General features: G+C 31.5%; 1 protein-coding gene across 1 annotated transcript in view; it reads right to left on the reverse strand.

The window, feature by feature from the left end:
- The window catches only part of dsb (scavenger receptor class B member debris buster), a 56,458-nt gene extending 34,711 nt beyond the window's left edge, over positions 1-21,747 (reverse strand). Inside the window, exons 1-2 of the mRNA XM_017901199.1 lie at positions 20,924-21,747; positions 276-1,067 (exon numbers count right to left, since the gene is read on the reverse strand). Of these exons, the coding sequence (XP_017756688.1) occupies positions 276-453 (178 nt within the window). The 5' untranslated portion in view covers positions 454-1,067; positions 20,924-21,747. The remainder of the gene's footprint in view (positions 1-275; positions 1,068-20,923) is intronic.
- Between the last annotated feature and the right edge of the window lie 3,902 nt (positions 21,748-25,649).

The following is a 25,649-nucleotide window of genomic DNA, read 5'->3' on the forward strand; positions in this document are numbered from 1 at the left end:
AGTTTTCCGTCCATTCTAGCCCCGAAACACTCTCTGTACTCCTTCATTTACCCAAATTTACCGCTTCCGTACCATCGAAACCTGACTACAGCCGCAATTATCCTGGTATTTAAATTTCAAGAACAATCTACATCCCTATCTCGCGGAATTGCAATTCTAATTACTATACCTTCACGGCGGAGTACATGCATTAATGTCTTCCGAACGGAGCATTACTTCATCACGATTGTAACGGGACCATACAGATAACGTGAATCACGAGAATACCATCTTACCGTGCTTAAGTTTCCCGTTCTTCGAAATGAGGAAAGACAAAGGTCCAGGTACCTTGTCCGTGTACAGGCCATCCTGGTTGGTCCTCGGGCCGAACAGAGCGTTTCTCCCCACTTTCATATACTCCTTGCCCATCTTCTTGGGCGAGCTGATCCCAAGCAGAGATCCTATGAACTTCATCTTGAACTTTGTTTCGAGAGAATCTAACGCGAATCACTGGAATCTCCAAATTGCCGTCAATTTCAAATTTTTTGATTTACGATCGCCACTCTGACCAGGTGACAGACGTGATCCTTTGTCTAGGTTGCCAAATTCAAGAGACCTTATCCTGTCCTCATCAACGATGTCTGCTGATCACGAAAGCGATAACACCGTTACTCGATACAGCTTGTGTCTCACTGTTAAGACTCACGGCAATTAAGTTAATTGGGTAATTCGTGCTCTGTTTATCGTTGCCGCACCGTAGAAATCTCGTTATAGATAATCTACGATGTGTTACGTCTCGAAAGTATTGCTTCACGTCACTTCTCCGAGCATCGTTTCCGGAGATACACACGATCTGTCCTTAAAACACAGTCAACAAGCATGTTACACTTTTTTCCCGTTGAAATGAGTTCGATTTTGCCTCGATCTCTTTTTCACTGATCTTCTTTGCCACTCGTTACCGACCCGAATTACACTTTCACGACCGCTTCCGTTGGATCACGATGATGCTATTCTTGATTCTCGATGTCAATGATCATCCGTGATTTTCGCTCAGCAGTCTCGGGTTTTTATCGCCGAAGAGTAGTTTCCTGAAACGAAGAAAGAGATGTTCGCTGAGTTATTTGGAATTGTTAAATGAAATTGGAGTAGTTGTGATTAAGTGGAAGTAGCACCTCGGTTCAATTATTGGTCATTAAAGTCTCGTAAATGGGATCATTGAGCGAATAGGTAACATCGGGTGAAGTATAGCAGAGGGAACAAAGAGACTTGGATGATTTCGTGATTAAGTAGATGCTTGATAAATACATACAAACTGTGTTTCTCAAAGTGAGCAGATGAATAACTAAATTAATCTTCATCCGATTTACTTCAAATTTTGAATAGTCGTTTTTAATACCATTCTTTTCAGTTGAAGCTACTGAATTTTTATTTAACCCTTTGCACTCGAGAGGTGAGCTTCACAGTCACCATTTCATAAAATTTGGAAGATCGGTATTAATTAATATATCAAATTTAATGTAATGTAACAGTGTGCGAGGTATCGACATCAGATAATTCTACAATTCTATTGTTATATAATTCTTTATTTACTGCTCAAAAAGGTATCGTCGGTATTTTGGTAGAGAATCTTTGAATTTCTACTCTTCTCTAGCCAAAAAATCGTCGAGTGCAAAGGGTTAATATTTTTATATAATATTTTAAAATTTTTTCCAGCAAACACCGTTTTTCCCTTAAATCTGTTACTGCAACTAAAGATATAGTCTTATAGTTTAAGAGAAATATAATGAAGAGAAGAAGAGAAATCCCATTTCGGGATTTCCAATGGAAAATTACGAATCAGTCTATTTTCGAAATACTTTTGAGTGCCGTCACACTGATACCTGTCAATAATTATCATTCTTGTATCAAATTTGAATGAGTAGTTCGAGACTTTCTGAAACCATTAAAAACATTTCAAGAAAAAACTTGAATTTGCTTCAAAAACATTCTTCAATACTTTATTTCCAGACGTTATGATAGTTTTGAATCGACAAGTAGTTTCTCGACATCGTAGAGTTGTGCATAAAGTTTATAGATGGTTAAGTAGATCCGAATGAGCCGTTCGCTTTGTACAAGGTGAAGGTATTGCCTTTTTCAAACGTGATCTAGAGCAGCAGTATATCGAGATTTAATTGAGAACATGGTTAGATAACAAAGAAACGTAATGCAGTTAGGTAATCAAGGACGTTCCGAGATTGCTGACTTGTGTAAAACTTCATTTTATTTAACAGACTGACCCAACGATTCACGCTGTTTTGAAACCTTTAGTTTCACGAATGAATGGCTGTAATCATAAAACATTGTAGAATTGCAGGTATTCTCGAGTAACTGCGTTTACCGTATATCATGCAGAGAAATGAGAACAACCATTTTGTTGAAATTTCAGGTGTCTAGCTTATGTAAGCTTAAGCAAATGTTATGAGCCACATTATATTGCAATTATCTGATTATCTGCAGCATTATATTGTAATTACATTGTTATATGCAATATTATATTGCACATTATCTTCGAGGAACGAGGGTCTAATAATAGTTTAGCGAACATTAATATGAAGACATGGAATAATATTTTTTGGTATTTTCATAATTTTTAATTTCTATATAGAGGCAAGTGTTTACAGAAAATATGTATGTGCATAAATAAAAGTAAATGAGTAAAATATGGGCAGGAACCGACTTTTCATTTTTTGTTTGAAACATAAATATATTTTTTAATATTAAATTTGTTGTAAAATATTATTTTTCAGCTTTGATATTGTTAGTAGAGACTGGCATAGTGTTCAACGTGTTATTACTCTACATATTACTATAAATTTTAATTTATATATTACCATATTTTTATTCTATCTGGTACTATATATTATTATTTTATATATTGTAAAATATTATTATTACACATATTGCTGAATATCATTATTTTGCGCAGAACTATATTTTACCATTTTGTACTTTATTATTATTCTATATATTATTATAGATTTCATAAGAAATTTTGGAAGACAAAAATTGTAGAATAATCAAATGATTATAAAATTCCTTACTTGGGAAAGAAGGCAATATTAAATCCAGGTCTATGGCAAATAAATGAGCAGCACTGTTTAAAACTATCTTCTTATAGACCATTGTGCTGTTATCCCCAATGTTGCAAAAACGTTAATAGATAGTTAAAGTGCTAACCGCAGTGATTCAAGAATGTACGTTCGCGTGATTACTTATGAACGATAGTGATGCCTGTATTCACGCAACTTTCATTGTGAAAGGGGAAAAAATTATTTGTCCTTTATATTACGTAACTATCTTTGGGATCTATCGTATCCCATTTTGGTTACGTCGGTATCATCATCGAGAGTTATCTAATGAAGTCGTTTCTTGCAATATACTTGGATAAATTTCGTAATAGCAATCGAAAAATATTTCTCATACTTAAAATATTTGAAGCAAATAGCAGTTTACAAAAATATTTCGTAAATATGGTACCATTTATTTGCAATATTATCTTTATAAATGATATATGTCTGATAAATGTTCTTGAATCTCTGTTTAAACATCTTGGTAATATATTATTGATTGTTGGTAATAAAAAACGCTTTATCATAAAAACGGGTGCCTAATGGTCTTTATACGTGCTATAATTCAAAAGAATCTTTTTTCGCTGTGTTTTAATGGAAGGATGTGTTGAGAAATGTGAGAAGAAGAAGAAATGTTGTAGTTTACGACCAAGCGAAACTGAATGAGAAGCATTTGTAATGAAGCGATAGTAAAGTGCAAGGATAAAATAAATATTGAAAGGATAAATGAAATATTTAAAGAAATTGTAGTCCTACTTTTTTTATTTATTTTCGCAATGTTCTTTGAGTTCTGGAATTTTCGTCTATTTTAATGGAAGATTTATCCTGGACTATACTACTTATAAAATACGACATCACAAAAGCTCGTTTCCTTAAAAATATTTGTAACTCATTCCTCTATAATATTAGAATCTTAAAATTTTAATTAATAGTACCGAGTAGTAACTAATAAATAAAATCGTAATATAAAATTCATGATACTAATTAGCAATATAAAATTAATTACCTTCATAGTAATAGTAATAAAATATAATAGTCCAATAAAATTGATAATAATGGTACTTTCCCAAGCCTATTTTTAATAAATTAAATATTTCATAATTTGTTAATAAATCCAATATTTCCCTTCGTTTGTATCTACTCCCATATTACTATTTCTTCTTCCTCTCTTTTTTTCTTTGGCTCGAACCAACACGACTTTCCTTCGTTTTTAAGCAACTTTCGGCAAATATCTGCTGTAAATCAAAGTTTAAGATACGTATGACACCATAGAAAGTGCGAATGGTTCTTTTACGAGTCACGAAAGTCATTTCGGCCTGTAGTATAATAACCGGGTTAAAGGTTGAGGGAAACGAAATTTCAAACAACGCAAGGAATTTAAAGCAGAAGTAAGAAAAAGAGTCGTACGACGAATCCTAGTAGCACTTACACTTTCTCCACTCGTTAGCACAAGTACTTAGTATTTACTTACGTGCTATATATCATGGTTATATATGGTTGGGAAAGCAGTCATGAATATTTTTCTCATTGTAATACAACATCCCATTATGTTATGTAAATTGGTCATTTTTTAGGGGAAAAGGAACGTAGCAAAATTATTTCGACAAAGAATAAGCAACTGATTTTTTTCTTTTTTTCTTATTTATAGGTAAAGAGAATTCTGATTATTTAATGAAATGATACTTCACATTGTAATCCTTTGTTAATTACTTATTAGCTTAGCTTCGTAAAATCAGGGTTCACAGGCCAAGGTTACTGGCACATCGCAAACTACCTTGACAAAACTATTTTAACGAGCTGTTATTTATTTCTCAACTTCTTAATGAGATTCGCTTAAAAAAAGAAGCAAATTTTTTTTGACACGTGTATGTGAAAAATAGAAAGTGCTGATTGCTGGTTTGAAAAAATTTTGTATACGTTACGCAATATGTATAAGAACAGTTCTTTTGACAAAATTTCTTCTTTAACTGTGGTATTTGTATTAAATTGTTACTGTAATTTGTATTATTATTAGTGTTGCATATGTATGAAATATCTGCTGCATAATTTGTATTAGTTCTATTAATACTCTCTTCACATCTCATGCTAATAATTTTGACAATAATTATTCACCATTTTTTAAATTATATTTATCTAGAAACAATTACACGAATCATAAAATAGAAAAATGGGATAATTAACACGTATTGATAATTGGGAGTAATTTACATACGATACGATGATATTATATAAAAATAAGGGATTCGTGACACGAATATAATTTTTCAAAGCTACTAAACCAATATTTATATAACAGGTATTGTAACGGAAGAATTATAAATAGAGATAAAATTTTAGGAGGTAAAATTGTACATATTGAATTTCAATATTAGCGAATAACTGATTTTGCTATATTTTTTATTTTTTGGAAAAAACTTTATTTCGAGAGCAATCAATTTTTTAAAATAAAAATTGAAAGCACTCCATTTTAACATAAGAATTATAACATCTGTATATTTTTTGTATCTTGTAAAGAATTATTACTAAAAATAAAATTTTTCATAAATTTATTTAACGAAATATTCTTAGACTGATATTTTATTGTAGTGTTAAAATTTGTTAAACTAAACTTTGATTAAAATGGCCGAAATTGAATTAAAATATAGTCCCGAATTTAGTAAGTTTTTTAATAACAAATATCAATCCTCGTAATAAATATCAATACAAATTTACATAAACTGTAAGACGGTCAGACGAGATTAAAAAGTTGATTAAAATTGTATTGCTTATTTAAATCAATGATAAATTACAATAATACGCCACAGAAACTGAATTGCAAGTAATATGTTTATAACGGAAGGTTCGACGATAAGTAGAATTGTTATGCACGAAGAAAACACGAACTATTCGATAATAGACATGCAATAGAACCGTTAGATCCCCGAAGAGACAAGATAATGGTCCTGTGGCCCTGAGAACTAGGAATTTCCCGACGAGTATACATTTAAGATATTTAACAAACTATTTAGAGACATTTCATACAATAACACTTGGTTAATAATAATTGAAAATAATTGATAACTTTGTTAGATTAGTTTAATAATTATATCAATTTTTTCACTTCTCCTTCTTCATAAATTATTATGGATTTGAGGTATTGTATATTCTTTAAAATATACCAAACATAGAATGAGAAATTGTATATTTCTCTCTATGTGTAAACTCAAATAAATTCTCAATGTTTTCTATATTCATCTCAAATAATGCTTTAGGTATAAATTAACAGGAATTATAATCATATAAAATAGAATTCAATTTTAAATAACATTCATCGTGATTCCTTTTTTAATTTTCATTCTGTATTTAGTAGAACTGGAATTGGTTTATACAATGGTTTAAGTAATAAATTATTTAACCCCAGAAAATAGATAGAAATTAGGGATCCTAAATTTGTCCAAGCAATATCGTTTATTAGCATATTGTCAACGTAACGTCTCCTTTAATATTGAAAAACTCCATTTTTATGTAAATACATTAAATTACAGCTGAGACGCTACCACTAATGTTTCACTCCTTCTGTAATTAAGATAAATTAAGTCGCAAAAATGAAATATCTTTATCTGTCCATCACTATTACCTACGTTACTATATAAGATCTAGACGAACAGATCTATCATTCCAAGAATTTCACAAGACAAAAAGGACAGTATGTAAAACACGTAATTGGTAGATTCACCACAAATAAACAATCTCGTGTATTTCTATGAATTTAAATATATAGCCTTCTTCCTTTGCATACTTTGAACTCGTCCTTATACATGTATTTATATGAACAACTTGTTTAATAACACATATATAAAAATTTAATTGACATTCCCGTAGTCTTATTTACCAGGAAGATATCATAGTTCAATGGCGCAGTGAATCTTTAGCCTACGGTCTTTTATGGAAGAGCTGACAATCCTTTATGCAAATTTCAATTTCTTCATTTACTTCCTTGTTAATAGGAAGTTGATATCGTGACACTATTTTTCGGTGTATTTGAACAAACAATATCCTTGCATTGTGATATGCTACATTCTCATTCACTGAATGAACGAAATTACATGATACGAATGATGAACAATCAAGCTGGTAATCCCAAGATGATGCAAGTTTGGCGAAAAAAGAGCCAATCGTTCTGGTAAATAATAATTACACATTGGGAATAATTTGATACGATGATGTCCTGGATATTGTCGAGTTTCTAATGTCTAATTTATAGGACATGTGTATATTACAGTGCTTTTTTCAGAGAGGTCACTTCTGACAAGGAGTCAAAGGTATTTAACAAACGAGGAAGGAGGAACGTTGAACGTTCTAGCTTTTAATATTTTTACAAGTCTATTGTGGATAATATATAAGAAAATATTTAGTACAAGATACTTAATGAGAAGATACGTAAAATGAGATATTCTACGTGTAAGAAATATTATATAATCTCTAAGAAAAATTTAGTCTCTAGCAGGTGAAGTTATAATTCAGAAAATTTTGTTTCCAAAATTATATTATACGCTAGCGAATACTAACCTGTTTGAAAACGGGACTTTAAAATATAAATACGTTTCGACGATAATTTAAACAATTTTAGTTGAAGTTAGCTGAAGTCTAAGATCTTAGTAACCGTGACAAATTATTTAACCAAAGTTTTACGACAATGGAAGGGTAGAAAGATGAATGAAAAAGATTCAATAAGTTTTTCATACATATTAATTATGATGACACTTGCTTTTTCAATTTACCACTTTTCTACGTATTTATCCTGGAAGAACGTCATCATGGAATTGTTGCAGCCATACACGTAACGATATTTTGAAGAAACTAATTATTGCACTTACGGATTATTAAAGTAACATATTCGCTTTCTTTTACATTTCAAACTTTTTGATCTACATACGTAATCGTGACATAAATACGTCCTTCCCATTAAGTCACTACCTGCTTCTTAACGTGTCGCGAAAAGTGTCAGTATCTTTTTCTAACTCGTTTATGGCATAAAAAGACCAACTGATATTGACAACTAACTGGTAAAATCCTGATGAAATATCTTGGCAAGAAATTATGACGAGTTTAAGGAATTATTTGAATTATTTTATAATTACTCCTATTAATAAGAATATAATAGACAGAATCTTGACATGTAATTTCAGCAGTCTCATTTTTATAAGGTTTCTGCAAATCTAATTGATATCATAAAAATAATCTTCTGCGATAAATTGTTTGGTCTATGATTCTTGTATCGACAACTTTTTCCATGTATACAAAAAGGAACGGAAGATTTGAATTAGAAAAATCGAGGAATACGATCCAGGAGGAATAGCATCGTTATTTAATTACTTTCAGCCCATATAAATGAGAGGTACGTTAAAATAAATTTATTTCCAGGTCAAATTAAATATCGAACAATTAAATTGCAAATTCGAGCTAAATCGTCCAAGTATTACAACACGCCATAACGTTACCACTTTTCGTTACAACTGGAATTGCGACTCTAGAATTTCGAAATCACTATGCATCGAGCTAATATATTTTGCACAACTGGTTATACAAAACTAATATTAAAATTCTTCCCAGGTATCGAGAAGCAACCGATTTCGGATCCTTCCTTGAATATTGACGTTCCTTAATGTCGAATAACACAATCCTATGCCATGGCTAGCGTAAACATAAATGTTACACTGCAAAAGCGGCTCGTGATTGCGTCGAAGTTTGCAAAACACGATAAATTAAGGGAGAGTTACGTTAGATTGCTCCAAGGCTTTTAGCAATGTTTAATGATCCTACATGTCCGCTGCAAATGCGAATTGAAGCACACGTCGACATGTGTACGTATGCATGCATGTGCACTCGAAATTTTCAACGGTTTTATCGCAATCCATATTTGCGTCATTCCTATTTACTCTTCTTCGTCTGACATCTCCTCCCTTACCTGGGTAGCGTTGATTAATTATACGTTGAAATCCATTCCTTGTTCTCTTTTTTTCATTTTGATTTTTAATTTCAGGGCTGCATTTGAATGTGATTTTTAGATTCTAAAAACTCAAATCTGAAATTCTGCAAAATTTGGAAATTTTTTAACTCGAAGTAATTGAGATTCGAAAAGGCTATTTTGATATCGTGAATATTATTTTATAAGTATTCGTAGAATTTAAAAAAAAAAATGTAGAAATATTTATTTCAGATTTTTGTTCGAAAAGGTTAATTTCCGAGGCTAATTAAATTTCTTACCTTTTGGGAAACTCATACTAATACTACGATACTAATTTCATATATGTGCATCCAACGATTAGAATTCAGCAAACGTAGAATACCCCGTGTAATATATGACTGTGGTAGTAGAACTATATGCGAATATATTTTTATATACGTATAAATAAAGATAGACAGTATCTTTCTTAGTTGCTCAATGGAATCTGACAAGATACAGTCGGCATTTTCGCGAATCTATAAAATATTCAGTAGCTTGGTAATTAGAGGATAATTATAATCCGAATTTCCTCGAATATTACCCCATTACATGAAAATGGTAGGCCTAAGGTAAGGAGAAAATTATAATAATTATCTCAGAATACGATTTTCCAAAGACAGGAATTTTATACAAATTTTTTAACTTCGATATCATCCTTTTAAATGAAATCATCTGTTTCTTGTAATGAATTTTTTGTAACTTTTCTGAATCATCATATGGAATAAGTATGAGAAATATATTTGCAAAAATAGATATAATATAAATTCAAAAAGTTGTGGTAAAAGTGGTATAAAATGGCATTCATAATCAAATTTTGTATGTTCAAAAAATTCCAATTTCTCGTGAAACACTGAAATTGACAGAAATATTTGGCGTTTTTTGTAACTGCTGTTATCCTTTCTACTTTTACTACTTTTCTTTTTACTTTTTTTTTCGTTCGATGAGCACAGAGATTAATCGATGATATATCAAGACACTGTCAGTATGATTGCAGTTCGATCGTACGAAAAGTTTCAGAGAAAGCGGTAATGCATGGTCGCGTTTCATTTCTGCCATTTTTTCACGTATCTGGAGCGTAAAACGTTCCAGAAATTTGGTAATAGCAGTGATTTTCTGCAACGCTTTTCAGGTTACGTTTATTTTCATCGATGTACAGCGACTTACTTTCGATTTTCTACATCGAGTGACTAAAATGTAACATCAAAACAACGTGTTACAATAGACTTCCGTATATACTGTTTTCATGTATCGAGATTCTTCGTACAACGCGCCAAATATTAAAACACTGAAATTACCTGACATAACCAAATCAGTTACCAAATATAATAAATCAAGATAATAGATTCATCGAAAAGAGCGAATCTGTGATTCAGTTGAAAATGAATATTTATTTCCACCAAAACGAAGACGTTATAACGTGATTTTGGATGATTCAGACCGTGACTAATAATCAAGGTTGTAGAAGCATTTTTCAATTTGAAAGATCTCAAAAAACATAAGACATAAATTTGTATAATTACATTTTTATTAAATTTCAACGAAATAAAAGATTTTTCACATGCATTGGCAATAAGTGCACGATTTCCTATAACGCTATCTCAATAGCACGTAACGTCTATCGATACTTATACACACGTTATCACTGAATTTAAAAAATACGAGAACATCACCATTCACAAAACGAGCAATAACTACTTAACCAGTTGATTAAACAGGTCGCTTAAAAAGATCTAACAACCTTGAAGATCTTAAGCACTAAATCCAAAGATATGATACAGTTATATTGAACAAGCCAGGAAATATTAACGAGTAAATATGATACCGATAAATCTGATTTATCAGTCATTTATTACAAAACCTTCAACTAACTGGTTTAACTATAATTTACACGCGAACAAAAGTTCCTTGAAGATAATGAATGAAATAGTCGGTTTTGACAGTGAAAGTTCTCTGTCTAGAGTTAAAATCTATATGGAAGATTTATATTGTACATATATCCATATCCTTTCTCGAGTTTCTTTCATTATCATGTCACGATACGAATAACTACAGCTCACAAAAGCAAAAGAACAGAAATCTATTGGTAATTGTTCATTACCAGTCTAATTAAAAGAAGCCAAAAGCGTTTAAACACTGGTTAAAGCTAATTTACTTTATCATCTCTATCTCCCATTGGTAAGTCCAATATATTTCAGCTTTAGAATGCAAAAAAGTGACAGTAAACGATAAACTGTGATAGCTTAACTACTATAATGTAGTATATCAGGAGTGGATACGGTAACGTTTATCAAGCTTCCTTCATTTAACACGTCGCATTCCATGGCAAATAAATTCTTCAACTCTTCATTGATACTTTGTATAAGTATAGCATGGTATATACACGTTCTATTGCAAGATTAGAGATTAGAGAAAGATTCGAATTTATGGACCAGCAATTTCTGAATACTCTTTCACGTTATTTCCCTTCAAATATTTCTTTCGCGTATTTTTCCAAATATTTCTCTCTCTATCTGTATATACGCAATAATAATTGCTTATCGAAACGAAGAAGAAAATAAATACAACTCGGAAGTGAAATTTGAGAATATCGTAAATATGTATATCCGGTCGAAATCGATAACTCGATTTATTTTGTTCCAGTTGATAAACGGCTATGCGGAAATATAATGACCACAAGGACGAATGGTGTGCCCCACAGAGTTCACATGCTGCCTATTTACGATGGAGGAACTTGCGATTCCAGACTTTCCATTTGTGTTCACTGGAAGGGATAGAGGCAAGCATGACGCACGTTGCCTACCGTTACTGCACCGAGAACTTGACCAGATTGGGCTTTCACAACTGGACATTTCCAAAAGAAGCGAAATTACGATACAAAAACTGATATTTAGGAATCAAGCAGACTGAGATAGCTTTACATTAGAATGACTTTGTTAAATTGTTGAAACAGGTAATGAAGTAATAGAATAGTTGATGATGTAGGTAAGATTGGATGTGCAGTTATTTTTGAACCAAGTCTGTGACGCGATCCAAAAATAAAATTATTTTGAGAATGCTTATCTTTTGACTTATTTGACATTGGAGATATTTAGAGAGAAAACCTTTTTATTTCATAAATTTCAATATTCAACGACTACATAAATAGTATCGCTTAAGGTGAAATATTTTATAAAGAATTTTAGTAGATTCATCAATTTTATTAATAATATTTAATAAATCATTATTATATTTATCTGACATATCTGAGTATTTTTGAACGTTGTATTATATTTCTGCGAGTGTCATTCAGGAACATACTATGGTCATCAATCTTTTACACTACGCAATAGGAACTGTTAGTGAAAGCTTCGTACTATAGAATCAAGTATCGCTCAAACGAGTTCTATTTTCAATTTTCTTATTAAAATTTAAAAATGAACTTTTGTTATACGAATACTTATTTCTCGCATGCTCTAATCAACATAACTAATATTTCTGACGAATTATCTTGTGGATATTATTTCCGAATTATTTCTAATTAACGAGTAATATAATTTTTATTTTTAATACATATATCTAATCAGCAGTTGTCACTGTGTCTATTTATACAACAGTTGTCGTAAAGCTGCCTTTCCAGTATGCGTTTAATTATAAGTATGTGGTTTCGATATGGAGTCAAGTTTTTCTTATATTAGTTTCATTTTTCCTCTTACTATACATTCCAAATAATCTCATTTTGTGGTCAACGTTCAAAAAATATCATTTTATAATTAATATTTTAACGTAATATTTTTTATAATGTTCGTAAGTAACTATAATTAATTACATCAATTTCATTATATCTCAATAACGTCATCTTGAAACATTACTTAAAATATCGTCACAGTAATTATAAAAAATTATTTCGTGTTACGTAAAAATGCCCTCAAATTTTGTCAACTTTAATATTAGTCACGCTATATTGTAATTAAATTTACTTCCTTAACCAATCTTTCATAAATAACATTTGTAAATATTATATCATATTACATTAAATAATTAGTATTTCCAAATGTAAAATCACATTGCAAAAGATACTTTTCTTCTTTTTTTTGCTAATCTTTCACAAATAATATTTCCAAACACACCATAGTGCAATTCGCGCACATACGAAATGAGTTATATCTTCCTCTTTGAATACGTGAAACAAGAATCCAAATCGTCAGGTTGAACATTGTCATACATTCCAGACTCAAACGTTGATTCAATCAAACGTCTCATTTCTATCATGCATCAGCGTCCTTGTTATACTTCCACATGGCAATCGTACGCTGGATTCCGTTATCAATCTTCACGACCGTAAAAACTCCGATGTTCCACTCGGATTAATAGAAAGAAATAGAGAGAAATCGATTACACAGTGGTCTTCGTTACACAGCATTTCGATGAAGCATTATGGATCATTTGCGATAAAACTGCGGTATCCATCATCCGCAATAGCTATCGATCCTTGAAATCATGACTGATTGAGTTGATACACGTTGACAGCCACTCAGTCTTCAGCACATAAATGGAAATGGCGATTAATCGCGCGCTTTCTTTGAGAGAGTGAATTTTCTTCAACTCGCGGAAGATACTGCGCAGAAGATGATTTCCTGTATGAAAGTTTGAACATTTGTTTCTAGTTCAAATACAATTTTACAATCCTAAACGCGGTTAATTTTAATTTGAGATTTTCATACTACCTACACCCCTTTTAAAAATATTATTTAAATTCGCTTAAATTTTTTTTTAAATAGTTTATGTGTTTTCAGTAATAGTTAGCACTAATCTTCAAAATTTTATTAACTTAATTTACATTTTTTTATTTTTATTGATTTAAATAGAAAATTGGTATTCCTGCTATAATAAAATTCCCTCAAACGAGGGAATAAAAATTTGAAGGCACACGTTCCAGACAGTAGAAACGATGAACACGGAAGCGTTTATTCTCAGTTTGTGGTTTCGAATCGAAACCGCATTCACGTTATTTTTACGCAGCGTACATTCTATAGGCGCCAATTTTGTACGTTGTATCATTTGTTCCACTAACACGTATCTTTCTTCTCATCTCGCTATACCATTAAAGAAATTAAATGAAATCCAAACCAATCGGAATTTCCTTTATAGGAAACCAATCGTTTACTCGATGCTTGATTTTCACTAGCCGAGGAACTTTCTGCTACTCATTTCTATTCACGTCCCTTCTCCTTCGATCACCTGCATTCTATCCAAAGATACGATAAGAGTAATTCGTCACGGCTGTCTCTAAACCCGTCGACCGACATTATGGCAAAGACTCGAATAATTACCTTGCAGCACTCGCGAAGAGGAGAATAAGAAAGAGAACGAGAAATGGCGACAGGTGTCGATCGGTTTTACACTTGCAAAAGAGACACGAAACTCGTTCCCAAAAATGTGCAATTTCCACCGAATGATTAGACGGTGCTGTTGCCAAAGAAGGTCGGCACTTTTTTCGCGACACGAAGAATCGTTGCACAATCGTAAGAAATCAAGAAGCTGTGAAGTGAATGATCGATGCACCGTTAGTGAGCTGAAATGTTCAAGTTCACTAGCCCCACATCCGTCATTGAGACTATGAAGTCTCGTCTGGCGTTACGCAAGGGTAAATTGGTCGGATGCTCTAATCCGAAATTCGAATAAACGATACTCCGCGGTTATGGATCGATTAACTTTCACGGATCGTTATGTGATTGACCGGAAAACGGGTAATTTTGCGGCAATTAAAAGGGCCATAAATCGTACGTGTACCTTTCTCTCCACCACATGTCTTAATGTTTACAATTTACTCGCAAGTCTTTGAGCTAATGCAATTTCTTGATCGTCTTCTTAGGGTTCTTTGGATAGAATTATTCGTGAACTAGAGAGACTTCGACATGAAAGTGTATAGTTGGGATAAGTCAAGGTAGGAGTGTGCTACTTTAATCCGCGATGTGTGCCAATGATAAATTCAATGAAAACAAATGAAATTAAATTTCAGGGAATTTTATCTGAAGTGAATAACAAATTTTAATTGGTTTGGAATAGTCGTCAAAAGTTTTGATTAAGTGACTGTTAAAAGTCATTATCACTGCATAGTGTATTGTAGGAAGTTTTTACAAATGCAATATCTTATTTGGTCAGAAGTAGCGATCTCGTTTTTCTTAAATTATTAATTAAATGGAAGAATGATAAAAATATCGAGTTGAGAATTTTAATAATTAGTTTCTATGTACAGTAAGATGAAAAATGTCGAACATGGCTGTTCTATAGCCTTGATAATGATAATGATAATGATAATGATATCAATCAATTATCAATTATTTCGATAGTTACCTATATAAGTATATCTCATTTTATGTAAATTGTATATTGTAATTGTATCATTTTATGTATATTGTACATTATGCATTCGAACTAAGAGTCAGTATATTTTTTTTTTTTTTTTTTAGAAAGCACATGCTTTCGTAAGTACCCCGAATCCCATAATTCACATTGTACCTATTCTATACTGACCGAGATCGGATTTTTCTTCTATTATGTACACTGAAAGTACTTTCTGTTATTCATGACATTACGGTGTTCCGTTCTAAAATTCAAAACTTAAAATTCATGCTATAAACGGAGGACAGAATTATATTCCTAAACAATTCTTATTAATTTACATTTATTTAATATACGAAATGTACGAAATATTGTCATAATATGTCAGAATGAACGAGTAAAATATTAATGCATTTATGCATGAATACCGTTTAGAAATTTCAGATCTAGCTTACGATTAAATACCGTTTGAACTAACGAGTTAATTTGTTAATCCGAAATGCGTGTTAATTAATCAATTTATAGTGAGCACCCGCATCAAACTATTAAACTCAGATCCATATTTTAGATTAGATGTTAATGAAAACTACGTTCCTTTTGCAGCTCGCTTACAATTGAAACGTGAGAGAAATAATTTCCGTAATACCTTTAGTATCACTTGCGGATAATGGTAATCTGCCTAACACGAGTATGCATTACGAACTTCTTCTGTGATTATCGTACATAACACTGCATCATCGTCGATCGACGATTATCACTGATAGACTCCAAGAATCGGACTCGAAGTAACGGTTCAACGAAAACAAGTTTATGAGAACAACCACAATTAACGTATATTTTATATTGCACTTTGAGGGAAATTATTTCTTGTATTCTTGTCATTATCAAATCAGGTCGAGTAAATAATTCAGAAAAAGGGAGGAGAAAATGATCATGAATAATTCAGACAAGTAAAAAGATTGAAAACACTTAGGATGAGAAACGTTAAATTGTTGCTGCAAAGAAGAGGACGTGACAATTTTACGAAGACGTCTTTAGTATGTGGACTGACGTTAAATCTAGGAAAATAAATCCGATTTGCTGAAAAAGTTTCATACTTGGAAAGAAACTTCCTAGTCGTTCGAAGAAACACTGATTTCGACTATGGTAAAACTGCATCGAGGTATCTCGAGATCGTTGTCATCGAGGTTCTTTTACGTTGGTTATGGATTTCCCTGCTTATAGGCGATAAGGGTATAATTATATATTATTTTAATTAATTTGTACATATAAACATATGGAAATATATAGAAATTATAAATATTAGATATATCGAATTGACCAATAAATAGTGTTGCATTTTTACAGTACATGAAGTCCATCTGCATTTCTAAAACGAGGTAATGTTTCTAATTTATTAAATATACTTACGTGCTAATTGCACTTATCTATGATAAGTCAAAATGGTCAATGAATTATTTAATATAGCTTTTTTTTGTATTACAGATTAAAATTCGTGTTGAACAATGTAATCACCGGTACACTCGTATATGAAATACTTATTATCCCTGAATTCCTGTTTTCGCTGTCGGATCATTGCGTTCCTGGTTACATAAAGGAGCATATTTCGACACGTCAAAAGCATTTTGTCTGAGAATGAGAAAAGTCCAAAAACGCGTTGAGGTATCGTGAATCTTAAAAATAAAGAGAAAGTCGAGTTTCTTATTTTTCGCTGGATATTGCTTTATCTTTGACATTTTATGTAATGACACGGTAATATCGATAATCTTGTAAAACTTCGATATATTATAAAGTTACTATCATGTGAAACATCTCAAAATACAAATATTAATTGCTATTGACTAATTTATTACTAAGGCAAATATCAGTTTATAATTAAATCGATAGTCAGTAATTAAGTCGATAGTACTAAGATAAGCTTATCGTAACTTTGAAAGAAATGAGATTCTTCGATGTTAAAAGTAAGCACTTTCTTCTAATTTATTTTCGAAAGGCTCCGAATATGATCAAGTGCTTAAATAGTTGATGTGTTTATAAAGAGAAAGTAACATCGATGCAAAATAATTTCCAGGGTGAACCGCGTAATTGGATCGAATTTATTGCTTCCAAATTTGTTCCTTATCAAGGAAAATTTTCTTTAATATTATTATTAAAGAAAATTCTAATTAATATTATTAATTATATGCTACTATCAAAACTTTATCGCAAAGATATTGTCAATTATCGTTGAAAAATCTATCACTGTGTGTAACTCTAAAAAATATATATTCTGGGAATTCATATGTTTATCAAAAGGGATCTGCCTAGTTTGGACTCAATGACAGTCTGTTCAACAACGTTTAAACGTTTTGACAGTGACTGATCAACGTTGCGAAGTAGCTGAACTTGACCTTAAATATCAAATAATAGTTTCAGTAGTTCAAGTCAACGTACCGTGTAATAATAGAGCAAAACATGCTAGAGTGATACAGTGAGAAAGAAAGTTCACGTTGACAGTTTTGTAAACACAATGGACTATCATTACGAGGAAAGTGACATGTAAACTATCGAACCTCAACATCTAATTAATTTAAGTAAATAATTAAGTAATGATATTCGGGAAAAAAGATAAAAATGTAAGAAGTTAATTCGGGTAATGTTACGTTAAATGTGATTAATTAATATTTTCACATAATTACAATATTTGAAAGAATTATTATTTTAATCAATCTTTTACCACGTTTCTCACCAATTAATCATCTTTTGCTTAGGATAGGTGTTTAAATGCTAAAGAATGCAACAAGGATGAAGATATTTCACTTTCATTTGACAAACTGCTAAATTATACCGTGAATTATGATATTCCGTTATTAGTTAAAATGGTATTAATGAAGTCTTAATAATCGTATGTTATCTTTGCATTGATGTATTTGATATATTTGTATCAAATTAAATTTTCTTCATTCTTCTTTCCTTCTAGTACGTGTTACGCTGCTTGTGTAATAAACCGTGAATATTAAATCTGTCTTAACAATGCGTTTTGCTTTCTCGGCAAATTATGGGCTATTCTAATGCTAAGTATAGAATACGTAGGAAAGTTCAATTAATCTACGATTATACTTTCAAAAAAATGCAATTCGTTAAGAGTATACGTTCGTTTAGCTTGAATTATAGCACTGCCACGCCTGAATTGTTATCTATTTATCGTTTAACATTAGAATTATTGTGCGAGTCGGTATAATTTATTTCACACTTTCTATTCTTGAAATTACTGAAAATATGTAGCTTTTGGCAAAATTAATGTTAATCTAATGGAATACAAATGCAATTATACAGGGTATTAACCGGAAACTATGGAACATTTCACGAAAACTAAAATTATCAAAAAAATATTCTGGCGAAAGTTGTTTGGTATAGAAAAGAACATTCGATAATGTAAATAATTTTACTGTAGGCATAGTGATAGCAAAAATATGAAAGTTAAGTTAAGTTTTTCAAGTATTACGTAGTATGTCGTTTTATCATGAACAAAAGAATTTACAAAAATATTCTTTCTATAACTTTGATCCTTCGCGAAATATTCTACCATTTCCAGTTAAATAGGTCAGCCTTGTATATGGAACACTGAATTGTAGATACAAAAGTACGAGGTTTCATGTAGAAAAAATTTATTTATTTTTAATATTACTCTCACCTTTATGCTTACCAAAAGAAGTTATTTATATTACCAAATAACTGTTGCAAATCAATTTCTTTTTCTTTCTATGACTACAATTCCTAACAATTTATTCCATCTTACACAACTAACCTAATTAATAACCCTATACATAATTTATTTTTATTCATTTCTACAACGCCACGTTAATTATTATCGACTAGATATGTACACCACATTTGCATCTTATTACAGGTTAGTAGTCCCAATTTCAAGCTATTCCAATGTTTGTAAGTCGAGAATATTGTCACGATTAATACGCTATTGATTAGGAAGATAGGTTTCAATTTCTATATCCAATCCAAATAGTCGAGAAGTTATAATTCACGTGTTCGAATCGCATGAGTCAGCTATTCCCACGTATTGGATCACGTTAACGATGATCTAACAAATTCCGAGATGTCGTTATTTGAGTTAGGACGTCCTCTTAGGAATTCCCGAATGGCAGTTTAACGCCATCCTAAAAAAGAAACTAAACACCTTGCAAACGGAAAGAAATTTTACTTGAACTTTACGGCATTCGTTAAGGTGAAAGGTTGTCTCTCGATATCCTCTTGCATCCAGCGCGAATGCAGCGTAATATTAATGATTATGCCGAAACTTATAGTTTCCAAAAGAAGATCGTAGGAATGTTTGAACTATAACGAAGATTTTCACTCGTGAGAAGTCTAATTTCATGCGTGGTTGATTGCAATAAAAACACATGGCGTATAATTGTGTCATTTAGCGAATAACGCACGATGATCTTTCCTAGGAAACGTTCAGGGTTTTTTCGTGCATAAGATGGTTTCTGCACGGTAGATAATATTTAAGTTAAACCGTGATTATACGAAACAAGTCGAAGTTTGTGATTTGAAATAATTTAAATGCTGATAAATTTATAATTACCTTCTACAAATGTAAAATCCTTGTTCTACATATATTCTAGATTTATATTTTTATTTAATTTATGTCAACGAGTAATTATATATCATTTAGAGTATTCCTTATGAATATTTCGTACGTGCGTTTCAGAAATTATGTGTTACGAAAGATTTTATTTATATAATACAGTAATTGCATATAATTTAGTGCTCGTTATGAATATTTTTTCTAAAAATGATATTCTTCGACAAATTTAATCGATGTTGAAAAGTAATAGCATATCATTTAATATTCATTGCGAGTATTTTTTGTAAACATTTCAGAAAGATGTGTATATATATATTATATAAAATATCTAAATTTTAAGAAAGTACCATGTCGTTAAACTCTTCAGTTGAAAATTTCTCTGTTTTTATATAGTTCGGTTCATTGAGTATTCAGTATGAAAGAAGTAACCAGTTACGTGATCTTCTTTCTCATTGCCTCAGGATCAAACCTCCTTTAAAAAATTTTATGTATGTCATTCTTAAGGAAAAAAGCTACATTACGTTATATAAATGGTAGACGATTATTCGATGTAATCACAGCTTTCTTTTCAATTTCCATTCACACACGAAGAGCCAACGATTCATCGACGAAACAAAAGTATCCATTTGCCCAATACTATGAACACAAGGACACATGCAAATAGCCAATTGAAAACGAAGAATTATCGGAATTGCAATTTTCTCATAAAAAAAGAAAAAATATAACTGCCAACAGTATCATGACGGAATAGCAGCGCGTAATTCCGGGCTTCTAGCGAGAAACTGAAACTTCCAACTGCACTCGGTTAAAGAGGATAAAGACGTAAGATACGACTGTCAGTCGTGAGCCATGGTATACCATTCGCTACCATAGTCTTTGCCCTATTCTGCGTAACATCCACATACTTTGCCACTTTCAGATAACAAATTATTCATATTTACTTACGTAAGGTCGCCGACAGACGTTCCCTATATGCGCGCACAACCGGGTTCATTAACTGGCCAGTAAAATCCCTCTTTATGTAACGCACAACAGTTTCGTGGAGGAGAGCGAATGGAAGGAAGAGAACCATACAAGGCAGGTTTCTCTATCGCCAAGGTACTACACGCGTGTATTTGTCGGTCATACTCATTTAGACCGTGATGTCCCCTGTAGGATTTCCTCTTCAACGGATTCGCCTACTTTCCACGTGCCAACCAAACACGGTTATCACGTTACCGTTCGATCGTTCCTTCATTTACTGGCGATAGTCACTGACTAATCACCGTCGAATTCACTCCAGTCCTTCCTGTCTGAACGTCGACCAACGACGATACTCTTTAACAACCCTGTCAAACGATCTTATAAAACTCGATTGTCAAATTAAACTCTCGGCAGGCTGCAATTACACTTGACACTCCAAGTGGCAAGTGCGCGTGACATTCAAACAATGATCAATGTTAACGAAGAAGGAGACAGTGTCTTCGTAGAGTCTAATGCTGTCCTTAGACTGTTCGAAGCTTGGACACTTCATCCGCGAGATTAGTAGCGCTAAGTACGAAGATTCCAAATTCTTATTCTTCTTTCTGTATCGAACTGGCAGACTCTTGGTTAAATCCGTCACAGTCACGAAACGAACGTTCGAAGAATCCTGATAGAGGCACAGGATTTCCCGTTTGGGGTTCACGAACGAAGAGTGAGAAGACACGGAGTCTAAGGAAGGGTCGCTAGTACCCGAGGATTTGACAACTCGAAGTATTCTCCAGATACGCGCGTGTTCTTGGATCTTGTCGAATCGCGAGGTGAATGAGGAGATAGTGGAACAGTAGTGCAGCGTGGACCACGGTAACGAGAACGCGGTGCCCACCAGCCGGCCAAAGAAAGTGGTAGGGACAGCAGGTAAACGTACGTTCCGAGAACTATCTACACACCGCGCATCGAACTTCGTCTCTCACCGGATTCTCTTTCGCAAAATGAATGATCCGCCTTCGTTCGACTCTGCTGACTAAGTATACTTCGAGCAACTCACAGTGGAGTGAAAATCTTGCATATCGTGAGCACGAGGCCTATGCAGGCTAATGTTACATAGCGGCCGTGGATTACATACTTTCAAACGCCGTTTCAACCCTTGGAAGGTCGCGCCGCGGTTCCATAAATGGCGCTAGTTGTTTCTCTCTTTGGTGGCGCTAGCTGTCTTTTACACTTCGCTAAGTAAACAGTGAAAACGTTTGCAAGGGTTACTCAAATCTTTCGAAACTGTTCATTTATTTGACACTTTGTGGTTCCAGTAACATTCGACGTATTTCAGTGACTGATTCGTGCTTAATATATTACTTTCGAAAGTAGTTTGACAGCAATTAGGTCTCTGTAGTTTGGTGTTCTTGGTATGGGAGAATATTGTTTTATCTATTGGAGTCGGAAAAATGATTTAAATAGTATATTATTATATACGCGGTGATTAGGTTCCAAAAATATGGGGAAATGTGCGAAATCGAGGTGTACAATAAGGATATGTTTTATAATCTTAAGAAATATGTTTATTAAGTACATCAATAATTTTTTATACGGTTAAAGCGAGTATCTTCTTGTAGAGATTTGCGTCATATCGGGAGTTTTTCAATTTTTCAGCCCTATTATAACCATATAATTAGATCACATAGTACATTTCAATATATAATAAATATCTTTTTCTTCAGTCAAGAAAATACAAATAACAACTTCCAGTACAATATCTATTTGGTATAAATTAAAATTCTATCTACCGTGTTTATTTGCTAGCCAACTTAATACATAATAATAATTAAAGATATGTATAATGACAAATATATTAGAATTAATGGGGTGTACTAAAATCGAGTATAATTGATCAAATTCTGTTCCATAAATCTAGATCTGGGTTAGTAGACTAGGATAATTATGATAAGAGGACGGTAACAATCATTATCATTATCATTATATTATCAAGTTGATGTTAAAGTTTGAATTATTTACTTATAGGATACATAATTTAATTAACCACTTCAGTCATGTAACTTTCTGTTTAATTCATCCGCATCGAGTGCAGTGTACTGTGCTAAATTCCAATATTCCTGTAAAATTTTATCCGTATTCTTTTTTTGGAATACAAACGGGAAAGTTGCAGGACAAGATTATAAAATACAAATATAGAGAATGCGAACAACGAAAAGTGACGGTTAGAGAAATAATTGCTCTTGCTTTATGTAAACGCATCACGATTTCCTAAAATACTTCACGATGTATGTCCACAATATTATACTATATAACAAATATATACAAGCTGATTCATTATACTGCTAAATATATCAAGCAACTCTTAAACGAAAGATATATGACTTCGTACAGTACATGAAATGTAATAATATGCTTGCTAGAAATTAATATAAAAAATTAAGTAAAGAATGATAATAACGAAAACGTTAACTATTTGTTATGTACAAATAAGTGGAATAAATTATTTGCCTATTTATTTATTAATTTGTAGAAATATACGTTAGGTGCAATTACTGTTATGAATAAATTGACTGTTTCAGAGTAGGATCATTAATGATCTAGTAGTGTAACTTGTTCGACATATCAAAGTTTACATCAAATAATTATCAAAAAGAGTCTCATGAATCGTTTTTCTATTAATAATGATAGCTTGTTGTAAATTCTTATATTTTAGTTTTATTTTGTTGTTTTCTAGATTGTAAGTATAAAATACAGGAACCATTTCTATTTTAATTGTATAGATACTAACTAATTGATGGCTATATTGCATAAATAAATTAGGTTGCAGGTAATCCTTCTCTCTGTTAATGTAATAAAATGTTCAGATAGCGTGCTTAATTTGCATCTGTAATAATATCTGGGTATGAACCGACTTAATTTATGGACTGCGTAGCAAAAGAAATAAGTAATACGAATAATATGTGAGATAGTTTACGATATTGAACTATGATATTATGTATTATATCATGATAAATTATATAATATAAACTAAATTTTTCTACCACGTTTATAGTTTACCGGTAATTAAAATTTTTCTTTAATTTTAAACTTTTAAAAATATGTATAAATAACATATTTCCATCCCTCTATAATTCGTTTCAAGTATACTTTGAATATTAAAATATTATTATAATGTTAAAATATTAATTACTAAAATTAATAAAAATATTTCATTAAATTAATTAATTAATTTACAGATATATTTACAGATGTACATTGCAATATTTTTATATATTTACATCGTCATGCTTCTGTTTTTTGCATTAATAAATACTTTACGTGACTATCCTTTACAAGCGCGCACACATGCGACGTCACGAAGAATTTGGGTTTGATAAATTACCACAAAAATATACCATATAATTACTGAGATTATTGAAGCAAGATATAAGAAAATGTTACAAAATTCGAAACACTGCAAAATTGGGAAACTAGCAATGTTTTTAAAGCAACAAAAAATAAGTTGGTTAACCCCCTAACTTTCTCGCTTCGCGTGCTTCACGTTAAGCAATCAATTAAAAATGTTTTAGTTGCTCAAATTTATTCGTGATTATTGCAGAAAAAAAATTATCATGAAAGTGAAATCGTTTTCATTCCTTCCCTGTGTTCCAGAAGTTCAAAAATAAGGGCGTTCGATTAAAGGCGATTTATTAATTAATGAGTCCCATAGCGCTTTTTAAAAATTATCTCATACTGTATCGCTATAGTTACGAAGCGTGAGTAGAGGGTGTATCGTGCAATTATGGCTGTATCATAGCTCCTGCTTAAATAGTGTAACAAATGTTATCTTTCCAGGATCTTGCACTTTTCATAAATACGACAATGTACTTGCAAGTACAATTTCTTAAAGATAGATATTTTTTGTATATATTTACTCTCCTATTAATTTTATTTACAGCAAAATTATATTGTTAATATTGTTATTATATATATAAGAAAATAGTAAAAAACATGACTATCACAGGGGAAGCATAATTAATCATATTTATTACATTTTGTCATGTTATAGACATTAAATCAGTGAATGGTAAAATTTTTAATAAAATAAAAACAGTATAAATTTTTAATTACTACTTGCATCTTGACCTTGCATCTTAGTTTTCCATATTTCGATATTTTATAAAATTCATTTTATATTAAGATCAAATTGTCATCTGAATCTTTTTTACCAAGTAATCCCTGTAGACATTGTTCTTTTTTTCTTCCAATTTTATCATGTCGTTTATTATTGGGTATATGACTTTCCATTTTTAATCCAATTAAAAAAGTGAAAGTATAAGATCATCTACGCATGTTTTTACATTGTATAATCTTGATCCCAAATGGTAACCTACTTTTTGAAAACTGACCTGCTAAATTTTGGGCCATATTTTATTTGACTAGAAATTGACCTATGATTAATAATAATCCTAAAAAGTACTTTCATAATAATTTATTCATAACTAGTGTTTTGTGAGTTTATTTTTATTACTACGTATTAGATAATGACTTTTTAGTATTATAACGTAGTAAAAGTAAATATATACAAATATGTATCGAGGGGCATTTTCACCTAAATTAAAAAAAGAAAATGTTAAATTAAAATTTTAAATAAGTTAAGTTAAATGAAAAGAATTAAAAGATCATTTTCAATCATAATTGAAACATTACTCTAATAAAACTCTAGAATTTAAAAATTTTT

Source organism: Eufriesea mexicana, unplaced genomic scaffold (assembly GCF_001483705.2).
Source record: "Eufriesea mexicana isolate 0111107269 unplaced genomic scaffold, ASM148370v2 scaffold1553, whole genome shotgun sequence".
Taxonomy (NCBI): Eukaryota; Metazoa; Arthropoda; class Insecta; order Hymenoptera; family Apidae; genus Eufriesea; species Eufriesea mexicana.